This window comes from Necator americanus, chromosome X, assembly GCF_031761385.1.
Source record: "Necator americanus strain Aroian chromosome X, whole genome shotgun sequence".
NCBI classification, from domain to species: domain Eukaryota; kingdom Metazoa; phylum Nematoda; class Chromadorea; order Rhabditida; family Ancylostomatidae; genus Necator; species Necator americanus.
The window spans coordinates 25,288,006-25,305,513 of NC_087376.1; the positions used below are offsets into that span (position 1 = coordinate 25,288,006).

A 17,508-nucleotide genomic window follows, 5' to 3' on the forward strand; every position below is an offset into this window, starting at 1 on the left:
AGTTTCTTCCTCCGAAGAACAACCCGCTATCATATCGATAAAAACTCGTGGGCATCTGCTTCCAATGTGGCGCTCGTTTTTATCCGACTGTAATGTGTAGCGATGTTGAATACCTTGGCAATGTAGGTCGACAATTGTAGAACCTTATTTGTTGTAACTATTATTTATAGCTCGGAGAATATGCTCTATCGCATAGTCAGCGAAGCGATAACATTAGTTTCTGATCACAGTCATGAAAGATCAGCCCTTTCAGTGCTGGTAATTGTATTCAGATACAAATATTGCGCCGAATTTAATAAGGTCTGTAGTCATACTGAAGCACAGAGGAGAGCAGAAAGATTCCGCAGTTTTACCGGTGTGTGCTCGTCATTGGATCGGTACATACAACGCACGCACTCTTGCATCGGAAACGGCCATTGAAGATCTGGTGATCCAAGCCAGGAATAATAATTACGACGTCATCGGACTGACCGGGACGAAGCCACGCCATCCGTTGAATGCCATATATGGAACTGGAGACGAACTGTTATTTTTAACATGCGACAGTAAGGTGTTGGTTGAGTTGGCGTCCTCGTCAACACGAGCTTGGGAAAGAACATCGACTCTTTCGAACAGCTTATGACCAGGAGCGGACGTCTGCGGATGAGAAGATGTAGTCCAACACCAGCTTTGACTATCTTCGTCGCTTACGCTCCAACATCAAGCTATGAAGAGGAAGAAGTTGAAGCTTTCTATATGGATCTAGAGAGGTGTGTACAAGGAAGACCGTACTTTTTATAAGGTCATTCTTAGTGACTTCAACGCCAAAATTTTCCCTAGGAGCGCGCCCGAGGAACTCCACATCAAACCCACGCCCTACAATGGAATGAGCAGAAGGGGAGATTTTCCAAGTTCATCATGGCGACTAAGGCCACCTAGGGGAGCTCGCAATTTCAAAGGCCGTCTTCTCTACGCTGGACGTGTGAGTCACCCGGTCGAGGGTACTGTAATGAAATTGACCGCACCATCGTCAGAAAAAGGTTTTGCCTGACGGATGTCGCTGTTGTGCCAAAGTTCTATACGGGATCGGACCATCGTCTCCTCTGAGGAAGATTTTCCTTCACAAGGAGAGAAGAGAAACCCGCCAAGAACTCCCAGAACTACCATTAACTGGGATCTTTTCGCTACGCTAGCCGGCTTTGGGAAGATTCCGCAATGGACAACATCGACGAGGAATATGACCAGCTCGTTGAACACTTTCACGACTGCATGAAGAAAACTGAGAGTTTTAAAGCCACCAAGAGACGCCTGCCTCTTGAAATTCAGCACGAGCCGCAGACCATCAAGAACTCAAAACTCGAAAATGGGAACGCAGAAAATTATCCACTACTACTCTGATCTCTTCGACAACCATGTCCACTTGCCTCCTCACCATCTGAGGGAAGACGGACATGTCATTCCAGAGGCTCTCCCGTCCAAAGTACGACATGCTATCATGCCGGTAACAAATCGTACGGCACTCGGTCCCGACAGAATAAGACCAGAACACCTGAAGAACCTTCCGCCAGTACTCATCAACACCCTGGCGAGGCTCTTTACACGTTACCTTTCGGAATGCAAGGTTCCTAAATAGTGGAACACCAGCGAGACCGGGTTGTTTTATAAAAAGGGAGATCCACATGACATCGGCAACTATCGCTCAATCTGCTTACTGTCCGCCATCTACAAGCTCTCTATGAGAGTGGTCCGTAATAGGATTGAAAAAGTCTTGGATGAAGGACAGCCATGCTAGGAAGCAGGGTTTCGAAAAGGATTCAGCACGATTGACTACAATCACACTGCTTCGAAACTCATCGAGGTATCACGAGAGTACAAGATGCCGCTCTGTATCACCTTCATCGACTTGAAAAAGGCCTTCGACTCAGTTGAGACGGAAGCGGTCATGGAAGCCTTGGACCAAGGCGTCCCTACTCAGTACACAAAGGTACTTCGAGAGTTGTACAGTAACTTCACGGATTTAGCCACTCTACGAGAATATCCTCACTGACGAGAAGAGAGGGGTCCAACAAGGTGATACAACCTCATTCAAAGTGTTCACGACCACTCTTGAGAACGCAACGCGGAAGCTGGAATAGAACGACATGGGAGTGAAGATTGATGTTCGGCAGCTACGCCATTTGCGCTCTGCTGATGACATCGTACTGATAACATCTAGCATCAGCCAAGCGGAACGAATGCTGATCGAATTCGACGAAACATATGGATGCATCGGTCTTCAGCTGAGTCTGCAAAAGACGATGTTCATGCGCAACGGATGGGTCTCGGATGCCCCATTCACGCTCAACGGAACGAACATATCCGAGTGCACCAGCTACGTTTATCTGGGTCGGGAATTGAACATGATGAACGACCTAACCCCCGAGCTGGGCAGGAGGAGATGAGCGGCTTAGAGAGCGTATAAGAGCATCGAGGATGTAGTGAGGAAGACCAGGGACACCCGCCTCCGTGCCTCAACACCATCGTACTTCCTGCCTTGATCTATGCTTCGGAAACCTGGGCATTTCGCAAGCAGGAAGAAAACGGGGTGAGCGCTATTGAACGTGCAATTGAGAGAGTGATGCTAGGAGTATCCCGCTTCACGCAAGTGAGGAACGAGGTTCGAAGTTCTCTCCTTCGTCAGTGATCGAAGATTAGAGACGCCGCCGCGTTTGCCAAAGAAAGTAAAATAAGGTGGGCCGGACACGTGATGCGCTTTGATGACAACCGTTGGACCAGAGCCGTGAGCGACTGGGTTCCCCGCGATATTAAGCGCACTACAGGAAGACCGCCGACCCGATGGTCAGATTTCTTCACGAAGTCCTTGAAAGAAAAATATGATGCTCTTCGTGTCCCACGCGAAAGGAGGAACCACTGGGCTACTCTGGCACGCGATCGGGACAAATGGAAGAATTACTGGCGCCCGCTCGACCAGTTCGAAAGGAGTCAAGGTAATGCATGAATCAGTTTGTTCGATCTTATGAATGAATATGTTATGTATGTTGTATTAGTCACAACTATCAAGGAAAAGTTCGCAGTGCTCCGAAATTTTTTGTTAACATCACACAAGATTGTTGCCTTACCCAAAAACCTTGGGAAATGTTTCCCCTCGTTTGACGGTGGATTGGATTCCTTACCGGGATTTGCTTAAGAAGGTGAAATGGGGATAAATGAAAGGTAGAGTGAAAACCGGTTATACTATTGTTAAATTCGGTAGCTTTTTTTAACGAATCTACTTGATGTTAGAATAGTACGAAGATCCAAGTGGTTTGAGTATTCTTAAATTGTTCCTTTAAAATATTCCCGTCGATGCTAGCTCGGGGATATATGTAGTTTCTTTTAATTCCATTACATTAAATATATAAACTTTCTTTGGACAGTACAACAGTGAAATCAAGATTAGTGCTTTTTGAATTTGGAGAACGTTGCTAGTGAAATGGAAGGAAGTCTGTATTCCAATCAAGTTCTCATCAGAAGTCGGCACTCAGCACAGTGTGTTCGCGGGCGAAAAAAAAGAAACTATTAGGGTGTTCGGAAAGTATCTGTCGAAAATTTCGCAGCAGCTCAGATTTTTTGAGATGTTCTAGAAGTTCCCGTTTTAAATATATTATACAAGGACACTACCGCTTGTATACACATAACATATTTGTCTCCCTCTTCCTTACCTATTTCATCCTATAATGGCCGAACATTTCACCCATATTCGACACGTACTCCTTTACGAGTTCGAATCTGGCCACCCCGTTGCTGAAGCCCGTCGAAACTTAAGTCAAATATTTGGCACTGAAGCCCGTTCCGAGCGGTCTGCGCGCGCCTGGTTCCAGCGCTTCAAAGCCGGAAACAAGAAACTCGAAGATGAGTTTCGCTCTTGTAGACCGACTGCAGTATTGTTCGACGAACTGAAGAATCTGGCGGAGCAGCATCCTTATGAAGGTGTGCGATGTTTTGCTGCCATTCTTGGCTGTTCGCTGTCCACCGTGAGCGATGGACTGCGATCTCTCGGAATGGTGAAAAAGCTCGGTCGGTGACTCCCACATGCATTGAGCGACGGCAACCGCCAAAGATGCCTAGACATCTGCACTCAGCTGCTCTCCAGAAGCCGCAGATTAGACTGGCTGGACACCATTGTCACTGGAGATGAAAAATGGATCCTCTACGTCAACCACACCCACAAACGTACGTTGTGCGCTGGCGATGAAATGCCGGGTCCTTTTGTGAAAGGCGAAATCCACTAGAAGAAGGTCATGCTGAGCGTTTGGTGGGGAGTTCATGGAATCTACCGTTTCGAACTGTTGCCGGACAACACGACAGTTACTGCCGAGGTCTAGTGCGCTCAACTGGCCAGACTGGCCAGACAAAGACTGGCCGACAAGATCCGCAAAGAGCACCCGAAGCTCGACAACGTTCGCCTGCTGCACGGTAACGCGCGCCCTCACATCGCGAAGAAGACTTCCTAGAAAATTCTGGAGCTCGGATGGGAAGTTCTACCGCACCCACCGTACAGCACGGACCTCGCTTCGAGCGACTACCACCTTCTCCGATCGCTTCAGCATCACCTGGAAGAGAAGTGCTACGATGATCGTGACCACCTCGAAAATGACCTTCGTTCTTTCTTCGCCTCCAAGTCACCGGAGTTCTATGCCAAAGGAATCCGTGATCTAGTGAGACGTTGGCAGAAGGTTGTCGATTTTGATGGAGATTATTTTGTCGAATAACAAAATGTTTTTAAAAAGTTGTGTGGTTTGAAATTTTGCCATATTTCGGCAGATACTTTTCGAACACCCTAATAAAAGAAGACGAAGCTTCATTCTAATGTGGCGTCCTTTGATCCTCGAAGTGGCATGTTCTACTTTTCCTCAATCTGTTGAATATTTCAAATCTAAACACTGATTCACTTCATTTTTCAGAGAACTGAAAATTATAGATATTTCATAGTGATAGTTATTGATTATCTATAATGACAATAGCTAATCATTTCACAAAGAATGCATGAGCACGACCAGCTGAAGCTGACGCCGAATCTAAAACCTCACTAGGAAAGGACAAAAAAAAAACATTAACAATCAAAAACTGCTTTAGGGCGGGGAACCGCGGCGTCGACAACGATTAGAACAAAATAGTGAGAGTGGGTCTGGAGCGCGTTATCGTTCTCTTGGTGTTTATTATCCACACGTTGTCCTGCAATATAGTTGCAAGCTGGTGATTCGATACGATTTCGAGAACACGTTTGCTTTGAACCTTCATTAGATCTGTTCAGAAATCCTTACTATATTTTCGCCGTATGAAAGAGGTATCAAGTTCGGAAAATTTCAGGTAAATTTCTTCGGAACAAATAATACAGTTGATGAACATGCATGTCTTTCATAAACACAGTTCTGTACTGATTTTCCATACCTTTTCATGAGGGCACATCTGTGCACGAAACAAGACACTATCTTTAAAACTTCTGGGATTCAAGTCCTAATTCACTTGTGGGTTACTGCTCACTTGCTATTTCTGCAACACCTAAATCTTTTGTAGAATTGGAATAAGAAAAAAACAGTTGCTTCCTCTACATCTATACTTATTGATGAGTGTAAGCCATGAAGGTATGGAAGTTCAGCACTTTTTTTTGCAGTGTTGGGCAACGTCAACTACTTTGCCTTGCCCGGGCATTATTACGTCGCCCACGAATACTTGTGCTGGACGAAGCTGCTGCAGCCGTGGACGCCGAAACTGATTCCTTACTGCAAAGGACTATTCGGGAACAGTTTGCAGAATGTACAGTACTCACTATCGCTCATCGTTTGAATACGGTAACTGTTTTTGCTAATCGATTTCGCTCATTGTTCCTATGAGCTGTTTTTGTTGTTCTAGGTGATGGACTGTGATCGATTACTGGTTTTGGAAGCAGGGCGGATTGTCGAATTTGATTCACCACGGGTACTACTAGCTAGACAGGGCGGCTTGTTCCGCTCTATGGCAAAAGACGCTGGCATTATCTGACCGCGCTTTACTCGTAATCTCTTCTTCAGTTCAGACTCTGAACTGCAGAGTATAAATGTACTCTGTAGGTAAAACCCGTAGTTTTTCAGTTATTTTGCGCAGATTGTAGTGTCTCTATCGCATAGGTTTGCGAATATTTCTTTTTAAATTCTCGTAATCATGGAGCCCCTCAAAATGTTTTTGATCTTTGACCTTTAAAAAAGTGACTTTTCTACTATTTTACCTTCTCACTGCAAGTACTGCATAACATAGTTATCTAATACATGTCACTATTTTTCAAGCACATCCTTTTTTTACCATCTTCGTCTGTGGCATCATTTTTGTTCTCTCGTTTCCAACTGGGCTTCGAATCAGATTGTAAATGTAGACCATTGTTGCTACGAACAAGACTGTTAAATTCTTGAATTGGAATTGTTTTCAAAATTCCACAGTATGTTTGAGTGTGTGTGTTGAATCGCTATCATGTTCAAACTCAGAAGGATGAAATTTCCAGGAAATATTTTAAAAAGTAGCGTCAAACACTTTTGAAGTACTAACCAGAAGGTTTTGGTGCAAACACAGAACTAAGAGAAAAACTACACTTATCACTGACTAGTTTACGAGAGGAAGTTTTTTTATTACTCATATTGCCTCATTTTTACAGCTAAGGTGTGATACATACTTTTCAGTTCATATGAGAATGATTCACTGCAGTCACGCCGTTATCTCTGGCAGATTTGTTTTGTTAATAATGTTAATTCACATTGATCTGGATGGAGGAGCCCTATATGAATTTACATGATGGGATCTTAAGAACATACCGCTATACTTCTTGATACAAAACTGACTATTTTCGTTCGTATTGGGTGAATAAACCTTTCTGAAAAAAAAATTAATTGATAGGTTCATGGCGTGAAAGCACTCCCGGACTATCAAAATTACATAAGTGAAAAAAGGAATAGCGAGGGGTGAGAGAGATTTGAGCTGTTTCGTTTGTATTTCTTGAACCCCTGTCGAAGACGATATAGTAACTAAATGAAATCTTTTAAATACACGTAAAATTATGAGGTACAGCAGCGAAATATGAAAGAATTACACAATGCTTGTTTTTGTATCAGTAAAAAGTATAAGTTGGTTTATTGGTCACAATATATGTATGGGAACATGATTCGCGGACGTAAGCAATGAAACATTGGTACGTGATTCTATGAATTCAAGACCACATTTGGGGTGCTAAGGTAGTTGCGGGCCTTAACACTGCTCTAATCCAACTGCAGCTTAACTGCACTTAGAGCGCACAAAATCGTTTATAAACCACAAAAGTAGTCCTTAACTGTCCAATACGGATTGCGTAAAAGTTGTCTCTAGCCATTTTCCGTTCCTGTCCTTCATCGGAAGTACTAGATGGTATGACTTAGCTTTTATTTCCAGGAAGCCTGTTTGGAGAGTTTGGTAAGGTCAAAACATCATTAGTTCCACTATTCCTTTTTTCGCTTAGTCGCTTTTACCTACACGTCATCGATCCTCGAAGACTAATGATTAAAGGCATCACCCCACGAATCTGAGGTGGTGCAGATTTCAGGTGTAGTATTCTTATAAGGGATAGTAGATTATGGAGAGGAGGGTGATTCCGTCCATTTCTTCCTAATTGTCGTAAAAAACGGCTCGGAATATGCGGCGCCGCACAAGGCTGGCGCGCTCCAGTCGAACTCCTTGCAGAAGATAGTGCGCCAGAACGCCTGAAGCCGTATCTTCCGATCCATTTTTATGGCAATCAGGAAGAAATGGACGGAAACACCCCCTCTCCTTAATCTACGATCCCGTATACGAATACTCCACCTGAAATCCGTACCACCTCAGATTCGTGGGGTGATGCCTTCAAGTTTTAGGGAACAAGTGACTCAACTGCTATTCACTTCCACTGATGAAATGTCGATTGATGATCCATCGCCTTCTCAAACTGGAAGACAATTTTCTTATGAGAACGGTTTTGCGCTCTAGAAACGATTAAAAGCCCTCTAAGTACAGTTCCGGAACAGTTTGATTAGGGCAGTGTTGAGCCGCACCTCCCCTTCTCCCGAATACCTTTGCACCAATTTCGGTTGATTTGGCACTGTGCCTGATTAAGAAGTTTAGTGCGATAATATAGAGCCCGTTGATGCCTGCCAAGCGTGTGTTGAGAATTTCTCAACAGGGGGTCGTGAGAGGAAGTTGGAAAATTAGGAAAAAATTAAAAGAGGGGTCGGAAAAATAGACAAAAATGAAAGGGGCAATGAGAAAAGGAAGACGGGGTTCTCGATTTTAAATAAACACATATTAAGGCGTACACAATTTAGTGTATTTTAGGTCTTTTTTTCTTTTTAGGTCTCGATATCTGCGACTTAAAAATGGAAGAGTTGTCTCAAGGAAGAAAAAACGTTAATGAAAAAAAAAACGATTGAAGAAGACTCGCGGTTGCGGTTGAAGAAGACTATTGTAGCATAAATAGTTAAGCTAAAAAGAGGGTGCACCAACCACAAAATGATTTTTAAAAAATTTATTCTTCATAATTCTGGTAATGAAACTAGTGTGCTTTTTGAGCCAATCTTGAAGATGGACGACTTAGCATTTTCTTGCTGCTCTAATTAATGCTTGATGACGTCGTAGACGCTTCGGCGGCACAAACCGTGCAAAATCATATGTCGTCGTACGTGCAAGGCGGAAAGGGAGTTCACATTGCCTGAACGGAAAGGATGTCTTCAGACAGGAGAAGTTCGTAGACAAAGGAATTAGCACAAACAATTGAAATCTTGAATAAATGTGATGCATAATAAATAAAGTGGTAAAGTTGTGGAGGTGATAAAATAGAAAACCTTTTTTGTGGTCGTTTCTTCGCTTCAGCTTCTCGTTTTTTCATTTCCTTTGCTTCCAGCTTCCTTTTAGTTCTCTGCATGAACTGAAATAGCAGTATCGATCAAAGGACAAAGTATGGTGGAAATAGGAAACAAATATGGAGGACAGAGTTATCGGACTAGCCTTCATTTCCAGAACTGTTGAATTTAAATGCATTTAGCTACCTAAAACTTTTGATCTCTCCAAAAAATCGACTTGTTGTCGAACCCATCAAATCTAAGCACTACAAAATTGTGTGTTACTATATATGAAAGAAATGAAACTAACCAGAGGTGACTCCGTATTGAGCACTAAGAGACCATAGGAGGCAATCTTCATTTCCTTCATAGCTTGCACAGTGCTTCGGCATTTTTCCGTTGCAGGATCTTCAATATATTGAAGATCCGCAGTTGTGTGGAAACGTAGCGTCGAAAACTCGCTTAGGAAAAAAAAGTGATGACAAACGAGATCTTTAAAAGCTAACAGAAGCGTAAGAGCACTAAGTAAAAATAGAAGCATAATAGCGTAATGAAAAGTAAGTACGCTGGCTCAAGCTGGTAAGTGTAGTGCAGCGTTTATGCGTGATCTTTCCCCATCGATCGCATATTTATGCGCAATTACAAAGACCTCGATAAGGACATCTGTTAATTGGCTATTACGTATTCTGTTGGGAAAACGGCTGATGGGAAAATGACGACGTGATACGATGGCTCAATGCAATGTTTCGCTCTTTTTAATGTGAAGGTCAAGGATCAATCCCTGCCAAAAGTATTGCATTTAGCGTAAAAGAATTTAAAGAGCACATTTCCCATCCGGCAGTGACGAGTTTCTTATCTTCACTCGAAAAAGCAACTTTAATGCTACTACTGAACGAAAAAATGACATCTACGGGCGCAATTAGGGTTAAAATTAGTACAAACTAGACTCCACGAGTTTCTGAATATCGACGCTCAAAGTGAATTTCATGCAATAGGGCTGGCTGTGATCTGTGGAGAGAGATTTCTTCTATATTTCTACAAAGTTTGGTGCTCTAAGTTTCCTAGTCTTTTTGAAACCTAGCTAAGAAAAATCCTGCCTCAAATTTTCGAGTTTTTCTCAGTTAGCTTTTGAGAGAACCGGAGCACCTACAGAGACCAAAATTTGCAGTCAAAGGTTTTCCTTGATCCAAATATGGCATCGGATTTTTCAACGGCGCTGCCGTAATCTCGCAACGGAAAAAAGTGCCGAATTTTAGATTTTCAGCAACGCGTCAAAATCTGTTTGACTTCAAACAAATTCCAGTAACTCCGCTCCTAGTTTATAAAGACGAAATCGGTTTGAAGTATGTGATAGGGGAAGATTTTTGCTATCGTAATTCATTTTCGCTTTCTTTCTGATAGTTTTACTTCTCTCGAAAGTTAGTTGACAAAAAGTAGAAAAAAATACAAAATTTCTCAACTATTTCTCAACTACTTTTCAAAAAACCAGAAGATCCCTCAAAAAGAATTTTTAACCCGTTTGTTGCGTAAGTGCTCCTCTACAGAGATAATTTTGTTAGCTTTAAATAAACATGAATAACGGACTATGGTCCTTTATTCATGTTTATTTCAAGCTAACAAAATCCGACCTGTCCAGCAATGATTTCCAATTAAAACCTGGTTCTAATCGCTAAAGTAACCTCTATATAACTTTTATATGTGGTGAACAGTGTTCTGAATTTCAAAAAAACTATCGGTGAAATGTTCCTCTCAGTGGTTCTTTTCCGGTTTTGCAAAATTGTAGATTCCGGCAGAGACTGAACTATTCATCGCCTGTAATCTTGTTTGCCTGTGTGTCACGAAAGTAGTCCATAAGGTCTGAAGCATTGTATTGGTTAGAACTGGAACAGTGAGACCCACCTAACAGGCGAGCATTCTAACACTGAGTCACTACGAAAACCTATGAGAAACGTGATAGGATCGGTTATTTTTAGCCATGTATTAAGGTGAGCATGTAAACCTTTATGAGGATGTTCACCTCCGATTCTACAGAGCAGTGAAGGTGATTTGCCCTGAGATTTTGCTGATGGATTGAAAGTTTTGTTTAGTGCATTCACAAATCACAAACTATCGCATTCTTTTTCAGAATATTTTTTGTGAAGTTTTTCAAAAGTGGTGTAACGTTTTGTTGCAGAACTCAAAGAAAAAACTAAGGAACTGTGACTAGCCAAAGTCATTTATGACAACCAATACAATTTTTCCCGCAATTTTTACTATTGCAAAATATCTGAGAATTTTGTTAATTAAGAATAGAATCAAGACACGGGTAGAAGGCATGCAATGAGCTGTTTAAATAGTAGCTAGCAGTTCACTTGATCGGACGAAGAACCTTAAAGACAACATACCCAGACTACATATAGGGTTTTAGATTGCTGAATCAGAGGGGATCCGCTCATCCTTAATCGTTGCAAAAAAACGGCGTCTTTCACGACGATCCTTGTACACGCACGCATCCGTCCTGAAGCGGTCGAAACCCAGTGAGTCTCTTCGACTGCCTATTCAAGTGAAGCCAATGAATATGTTGCTGAGGGAACCAGAACATGCATAGATACAATACAATACAACATAGAGGAGTGTTCTGACGTTCCTCGTGGGAGCTAAAGCGGATTCCACACCGTTTTTTAGAGCGATTAAGAAGGGTTGAGCAGAACCATCCCTGATCCCACAGTACACAACCCCACCTCTAGCTTCCTCCGCGGGGAGCTCCCTTTCCACGCCAAAATTGTGGTATGCTGGCTTTAACTTTGTCAGTACGATGATGACCTTTTTTCATCATTTTTTGCTAGTTGTTGAAAAAGAAACAGCAGAAAAACCCACACTTCGAATAGTGTCTTCAAACTGTGATAGCGAAGGAATGTGGAGGAAAATCAAATAGGAATGTTCTTCAAAGGTAGAATAGACGTGTTTATGAAGGAAACAATGAAATCTTTCGTCTAGCAATAAAATCCTCTAAAATGAAAGCGAAGAAAGCGTTGTTGGCGTAAAAAAAACCAATTCTGTTGCAAGATTCTACTAAAAGTGTCACTACTTTTAATTTTTTCTGATTAGGGAAGGTGAGGGAAGGGGAAACCACAAGAAGTTAGAAGTCAGCCGTTCGCAGGACGTGCGGACTGGTTCTTAAGTATGCATGCACACACACTAAGCGATTCATTGTATGGTACGATTATTTTGCATATTATTTTCTTTGTTGATAACTTAACTTTAACTTTCCATTGAACATGAATTATAAATCCACGAAACTGAGGGGCAGAGGTTTTTAAATGAATGATGAATTTATCTAGTAGTGCTTATTGACTTGGAGTCATGTATTGGGTGCAGTTTTTGCTGTTTAGATTTGTGCGGATGAATGGACAGTTCTGAAAAAAAGCGATTGTTAAGGATAGACAAAAACATAGTAAAAGGAATAGGGACAGAAAATAAAATTCGTACTGGATCCGGGCAAGCCAGCGGTATCGCAGCATTGGTAAGGCTTCCTTGTGTAGTTTTTGCACCAACTGGTTCCATAATATTCTTCCATAGCCAAGTTGTTACAATAGCATGGCCATATTGCGAGAAATGGAAACAGTCAGGTGCAAAAAAACCCATATTTATCTTTCCATCCTAGAAACAATCTTTTTAAGGGGCTACGGTAATATCTCCTCTAGTACTCGACTTTCTCAAACTACTCTCAAAGAGAACTCAAATCAGGGGCAAAGTTCTAGGATTTTTCTAATCATACATACATTGGTCGTCACGGCTGAAGTAAAATTATGGAGACTCACTTTCATTGGTGGTGTCGTGATATCTCTGAAGAAAGGTTGAACCACTAATGTGAAGTCTTCCTTGTCGAATTTTCCGGAGTTTCCAAGATTTATCTCTCGATTAGCGTAGTCAACACAAGCCTTGGATTGCGTCATTATTGGAAATTGTTGGATATGCTTTGGAACTTTTAAAACAAATCTATTTGATCTTCAGAGATGTATAAGAGAGGACTTTTGCTGACAGAAACGTGAAAATAATGGCCAGTGATTTTTTTTTGTAACAACTGCTTTTTTGTTGCAAAAACGTCGCTGTAAACCTCATTTGGGTTCAACTGCTCAGTCTTCGTGGATGTTAGTCTCCCTTCTCTCATACCAAATTGAAAAACGTTATTTTCCTTGGATAGGATGCCAATTCTACCGTGCACTTGAACTTTTGTGCACCTTAATTGTGGGTAGTTAAGCCGCTAATTGCGTTGCAAGGTTATGACGAGAGAGCGAGTGTCGCAGTATGTATTATATTGCAGTTAATACAATACCTAGACCGGCGCTCGCTCCCTCGTCATAACATTCCATCGTACATCGCACAAGCGGAATATTTTGAGAGCGCGTTAAAAGCTGCAACACAACGTTTAAAACTGAAAGTTCCTCAATAAATAATTAAAGGCAGAGTATCGCGAAAGTGGCGTATTCTGAAAACCTTCGAGAATATATAAAGATTAGAGTGTAGATTATGGGAACCTGGGACCTGAAAGTGGACCTGCCATACTCGTAATCTGATCCTGGTCGTCCTAAGAAAATGGCGCGGGGAAAAGAGTTCGTCCATACGAGGTAAGTTGGAACGCGCCACCTCTGCGTAGCATTTAAATGTGAGCGGTCAAAGATGGATGCGGTCTTCTCAGCAGTCTGTTCATTGACGGCGCGTTTGTAGGCGGTAATCTAATCTGCATCGTAAAACGGTTCCCACGTCGTTTTTCAGGAAGAGTAGGGGAAATTGCGCGGGGACACTCACTTATTCGTAACCTACACCCCGAATTCTATAATTCCAATTACGTTATTTTCGTGATACGCTGCCTCCAAACTTGAGTGTTCTAACGAGCGTGCTTTGAAGAGTGATGAGAAGGGAGGCAAGGTGAAGAACACGTGGAGCGTTGCTTCAAGCGATAATCTGCATTCGCTTGCTCATAATACATAGAATTGGACGGAACCTAGCTCCTTAGCGCAGTTGACGTTGCAGATCACTACGAATACCATGTGGTAAATGTCTCTTGATTTCATCGATTGTATTGAGTTTTTTTTTGTTTTTACTACAAAAATGCCGCTCAGAGTTTATGGGATACGACAGGAAAACTTCTCCTAGAGAAGTAGGACAATGCGTGAAAGGCATTATAAGTACTCTGGATTTTCATCAGGAATCCGGATTTTTTGTCAGGAATACAACTAATCATGCGATAGAACGCGGGAAACTCCGTCGCTGTCTGACTCTCAACTAATGTAGCTCAAGTAAGCAGCAGAAGTTGCGCCGAACATGCAATTATTGATAAGTTGCGAATTCCCTGCGTTCTATCGGGTAATAAGATGTACCGTTTCGGAGACGGCACACAGGACTGTTTCACACACCTCTTTCTGGATTACTAGACGGAATTGAGCGTGATGACGGTCATAGTTGTTGGCACCCCTATCTGTTTTTGTAGAGATCCCAGAATCTTCAATTTTGTGATACGTTGCACTTGATGTGAAGTGATTACGCAAACCTAGCGATGTATTGTTCTAAGCCGTTTGAAAATTATCTAATATTCACTTTAACGACCACTTGTCGCGTGGGCCGTGTCGTTGAGGAAATGTCAAGGCACAGTAGAGCTGAGGAATAGTTGTATGTTGTATGCAGCGAGTTTTGTGTTGAACACCAAGAGGCTTCTATATTAACTACTAATCAATAATTAAATGAATTCTCTTCTAATGCACACATCAAACAGCGGCTCTATAACTCGGACGGAAACACGATAAAGCCGATCGCTTCCGCCGGTAGTAGGGTATTTGTTGTAGAGTGGAATACTACTCTGAATATGACAAGGAGTCTAACCCAATAGTAATACACTTACATTGGCTAAGAAAGTGTTGTTGTACGACTTGTCGCTTTCACATCCGCATTCGTCGCTGGAACGTCAACTAATCACAAGTGACAAGTCAATGACAAACATCAACTATAGAATGAAAGAGTAGCACCTGACAGCTGTAACTGCTCTGCTTCACTCGTTTTTCATTTTAATTTAACAGTAATATAGCTGCGAGAAATCATATGTCTCTGTTTTAGAGAAAATGTGAGGAAAATCCTGTTTTTTTCTAAGCTAGGAGGATAAGAAGGCCCTGAACATTCGTAACAATCACCAGAGATGTGCAGCCACTCACTATTTCTTACATATCCACCGCGTGGTGACCGTATTTTGGCATATTTTGTTAAGCCTGCGCACCAATTACTACACCAACGGAAAATGTCAAAAAAAAAAAACAAAATACAAAACAGAATAGATATCTAATAACTTTTCATGGAGCGTTTTTATAAAGTTGTTCGCCAACAGCATTAAACGATGTCATACGTGACCAAAAAAGTCCAGCAGTATTATTGGATATTTTCGTTGACGTATTAATATCACTAGCCTAATTATTAGTTTGTTTAAATCATTATTCTATAAGACTAATACAAGAGTAAATTTGAAATGAGAAGCAAATAATCGTCTGTAAAGAAAGAATTCTAGTCCATTGATTTGTGCTTGCGTTGCTGAGGTGTTGAAGTTAAAATACCATAAAATGCTTATTATTATTAAAAACAAACGGAGGTTGATATTCGAAGGTGACGGAAAACCTATCACAGCATGTGTATGTGGGATCACTACAAACAACTTTTCTGACATATTTTTCTAATTTTTTTTATTCAAAAACAGAGATATTCAATCAACAGTATGGTCAGCGAAATAATCAGTAGTCTGAGCTGAACTATTAACGTTGTCCTCCACTTTATGATCTTCGGATATATCTGCTTAACACACGTTTTTTCCACACCTTCAATACTTCCCATATACGCGTGTTGTTTAGTATATTTTTACCTATCCCTTATCTATGTGATAAGAAGGAAGCACATGTTTAGGAACGAGAACCACTACCATGATCCTCTACTCATTATTTGTTCATTCAGAACCACTGCCCATTTTCATATTCATGTAATATTCAAGAGCAAGCATTGTTTACGAGATGATGAACCTGTTATTTAAGTTGTATATACGTGCTTACGTACTTGAAATTCCCTCAAGGCTTATTTTGACACTCTTCCACCAAGGAATTTCAGCTACACCAAAACGACTTCCAATTTTTAGTTTTTGTTCATGCCACAGAAAAGTTAAATGAATATATGTGTAAGAAAAGTTAGGTAAGTAAATATTTCTCTCCCATGTTTTGCAAAAATAAGATAAAAACGATGAGTCCTGAAGTAAATTCAAGAGATGAGAGCGTTTTGAACATTCTTATAATGACTGATAGCAGAACCATTTTCACCACTGAAATCTATAGAACGTCTAATTTATCTAAAATCTTAGAAAATGTTTTAGTACCTTCGTTTGGAAAATAGAAAAATCCATCATTTGGAACTTGAAATAGACTCTAGTTTACTTCTGATTCTCCGTAGGACTTTATTGTGATCGAACAAGTGACTTTATCTCAGATGTTGATCGAAATTGCAAGTTTCTCTTTAGAGATTGCTTACAAACCAAGCCAGCTGTGCACTAAGCGCGGATTTTTTGACTATAGATTATTTTTCAAATCTATCTGCTTTCCATCAATTTTAGGACCAATTTTAATTTTAATTAATTTTGATTAATTCGAACATTTTGACTACTTTTAGTTGACTTTAAGACGAAGAAATAGCGCAGATGGGCGGTTGTTTCCAGCTATCACATCTAAAAGAGTTATGCTTACTTTAAGAGGATATGCTTATTAACCACTTACAGTTTATCCATTGATCCGAACATAGTCACGGAAATCCGTCTTTGTGTCCTTAGTAGTGAGATGACTCCAAAATCTGGTCTTAATCAATTTGCTTTGAGGAATCTCTCGAGTCCAAATTTCATAAAGTCGCATTGCGGAGGTAGCGGAAATTCTTAACTGCGGTGGTGGGAGAAAATCAAAGAACATCCAGCTTTGGCGGTTAATTAAGGCGAAAGATGACGTATCATAAATGATTATGTGCGAGTTCCTGCAGACGATCAAACACATTGGATGTATAAGCACAAATTATTTTGGCGAGGATGCCCTCAGGTATTAATATCAGACTGCCGAAAGTATAAGGTATAGAGCTATAGTATAGAGCTCGTGTAATTCCAAAAAGATGTTGATCAATCACGTATAAGACTTTATCGTTTGACTTTTTTTTCCTTCAGTTTCGAATATTTTACTTCTTTACATGCCACAAACCAAATATAACGTGGAGAAATTTCCAAGTACCAAGCTGTGGAAAATGCAGCTGCTAGATCTTGTCCTACTTTGGAAAAAAGCTGTTGAAACTCCTCCAATAACGATAGAAAATAGGTAAGCTACTGACCCAGGGGTTGAAAATATTCAGCTTCAACTACAATTTAAGAATACGTTAACTTTTACAGAATTCAGAAATGATTAAGGAATATTTTTGCTCCACTTTTTACTCTAAAAACTGTCCAGGCCTAAGGTGTTGCTCTAAGAATTACAAAGCCATAATTTGTAGGATTTTTCATATTTTTCAAACACAGAATGTTAACTACAGCAGTGTGGCTCACGTAATTTATTGTACTACTCTATAGGTTAAGTTTTTTTCGAGCTTTTTTGTTTCATAAGCATAGGCGCCAATAGATAATAAAACTGGATAATCGGTGCCGAGT

At 41.0% G+C, this 17,508-nt stretch overlaps 5 protein-coding genes across 6 annotated transcripts in view; 3 read left to right on the top strand and 2 right to left on the bottom strand.

Annotated features, from left to right (window-relative positions):
• RB195_025428 (uncharacterized protein) overlaps nucleotides 1–6,000 on the top strand; it is a gene marked incomplete at both ends in the record, with an annotated part of 32,054 nt that extends 26,054 nt beyond the window's left edge. Inside the window, 5 exons of one of the 2 annotated variants that reach the window (XM_064213569.1) lie at nucleotides 2,726–2,966; nucleotides 3,901–4,039; nucleotides 4,237–4,434; nucleotides 5,633–5,810; nucleotides 5,872–6,000. In XM_064213569.1, coding sequence (XP_064069453.1) covers nucleotides 2,726–2,966; nucleotides 3,901–4,039; nucleotides 4,237–4,434; nucleotides 5,633–5,810; nucleotides 5,872–6,000 — 885 coding nt within the window. Of the gene's footprint in view, nucleotides 1–2,725; nucleotides 2,967–3,900; nucleotides 4,040–4,236; nucleotides 4,435–5,632; nucleotides 5,811–5,871 lie in introns of those variants that run through there. The other variant, XM_064213564.1, reaches the window with a different exon arrangement.
• RB195_025430 (uncharacterized protein) lies at nucleotides 619–2,026 on the top strand (the record flags this gene model as incomplete). Its single annotated transcript, XM_064213571.1, has 4 exons — nucleotides 619–749; nucleotides 820–980; nucleotides 1,443–1,600; nucleotides 1,772–2,026. 4 exons carry the CDS (start codon nucleotides 619–621, stop codon nucleotides 2,024–2,026), a joined length of 705 nt encoding a protein of 234 aa, XP_064069451.1.
• RB195_025431 (uncharacterized protein) lies at nucleotides 2,121–2,420 on the top strand (the record flags this gene model as incomplete). The annotated part of the gene is made up of 1 exon (XM_064213572.1): nucleotides 2,121–2,420. One exon carries the CDS (start codon nucleotides 2,121–2,123, stop codon nucleotides 2,418–2,420), a length of 300 nt encoding a protein of 99 aa, XP_064069452.1.
• A 256-nt stretch (nucleotides 6,001–6,256) lies between the features above and the next one.
• On the bottom strand, nucleotides 6,257–9,369 carry RB195_025432 (uncharacterized protein; the record flags this gene model as incomplete). Its single annotated transcript, XM_064213573.1, has 4 exons — nucleotides 6,257–6,389; nucleotides 8,645–8,698; nucleotides 8,832–8,914; nucleotides 9,139–9,369. The coding sequence occupies 4 exons, from the start codon at nucleotides 9,367–9,369 to the stop codon at nucleotides 6,257–6,259; spliced, it is 501 nt and encodes a 166-aa protein (XP_064069454.1).
• Nucleotides 9,370–12,154: 2,785 nt separating this feature from the next.
• Nucleotides 12,155–12,763, bottom strand: RB195_025433 (uncharacterized protein; the record flags this gene model as incomplete). The annotated part of the gene is made up of 3 exons (XM_064213574.1): nucleotides 12,155–12,223; nucleotides 12,297–12,467; nucleotides 12,629–12,763. 3 exons carry the CDS (start codon nucleotides 12,761–12,763, stop codon nucleotides 12,155–12,157), a joined length of 375 nt encoding a protein of 124 aa, XP_064069455.1.
• Between the last annotated feature and the right edge of the window lie 4,745 nt (nucleotides 12,764–17,508).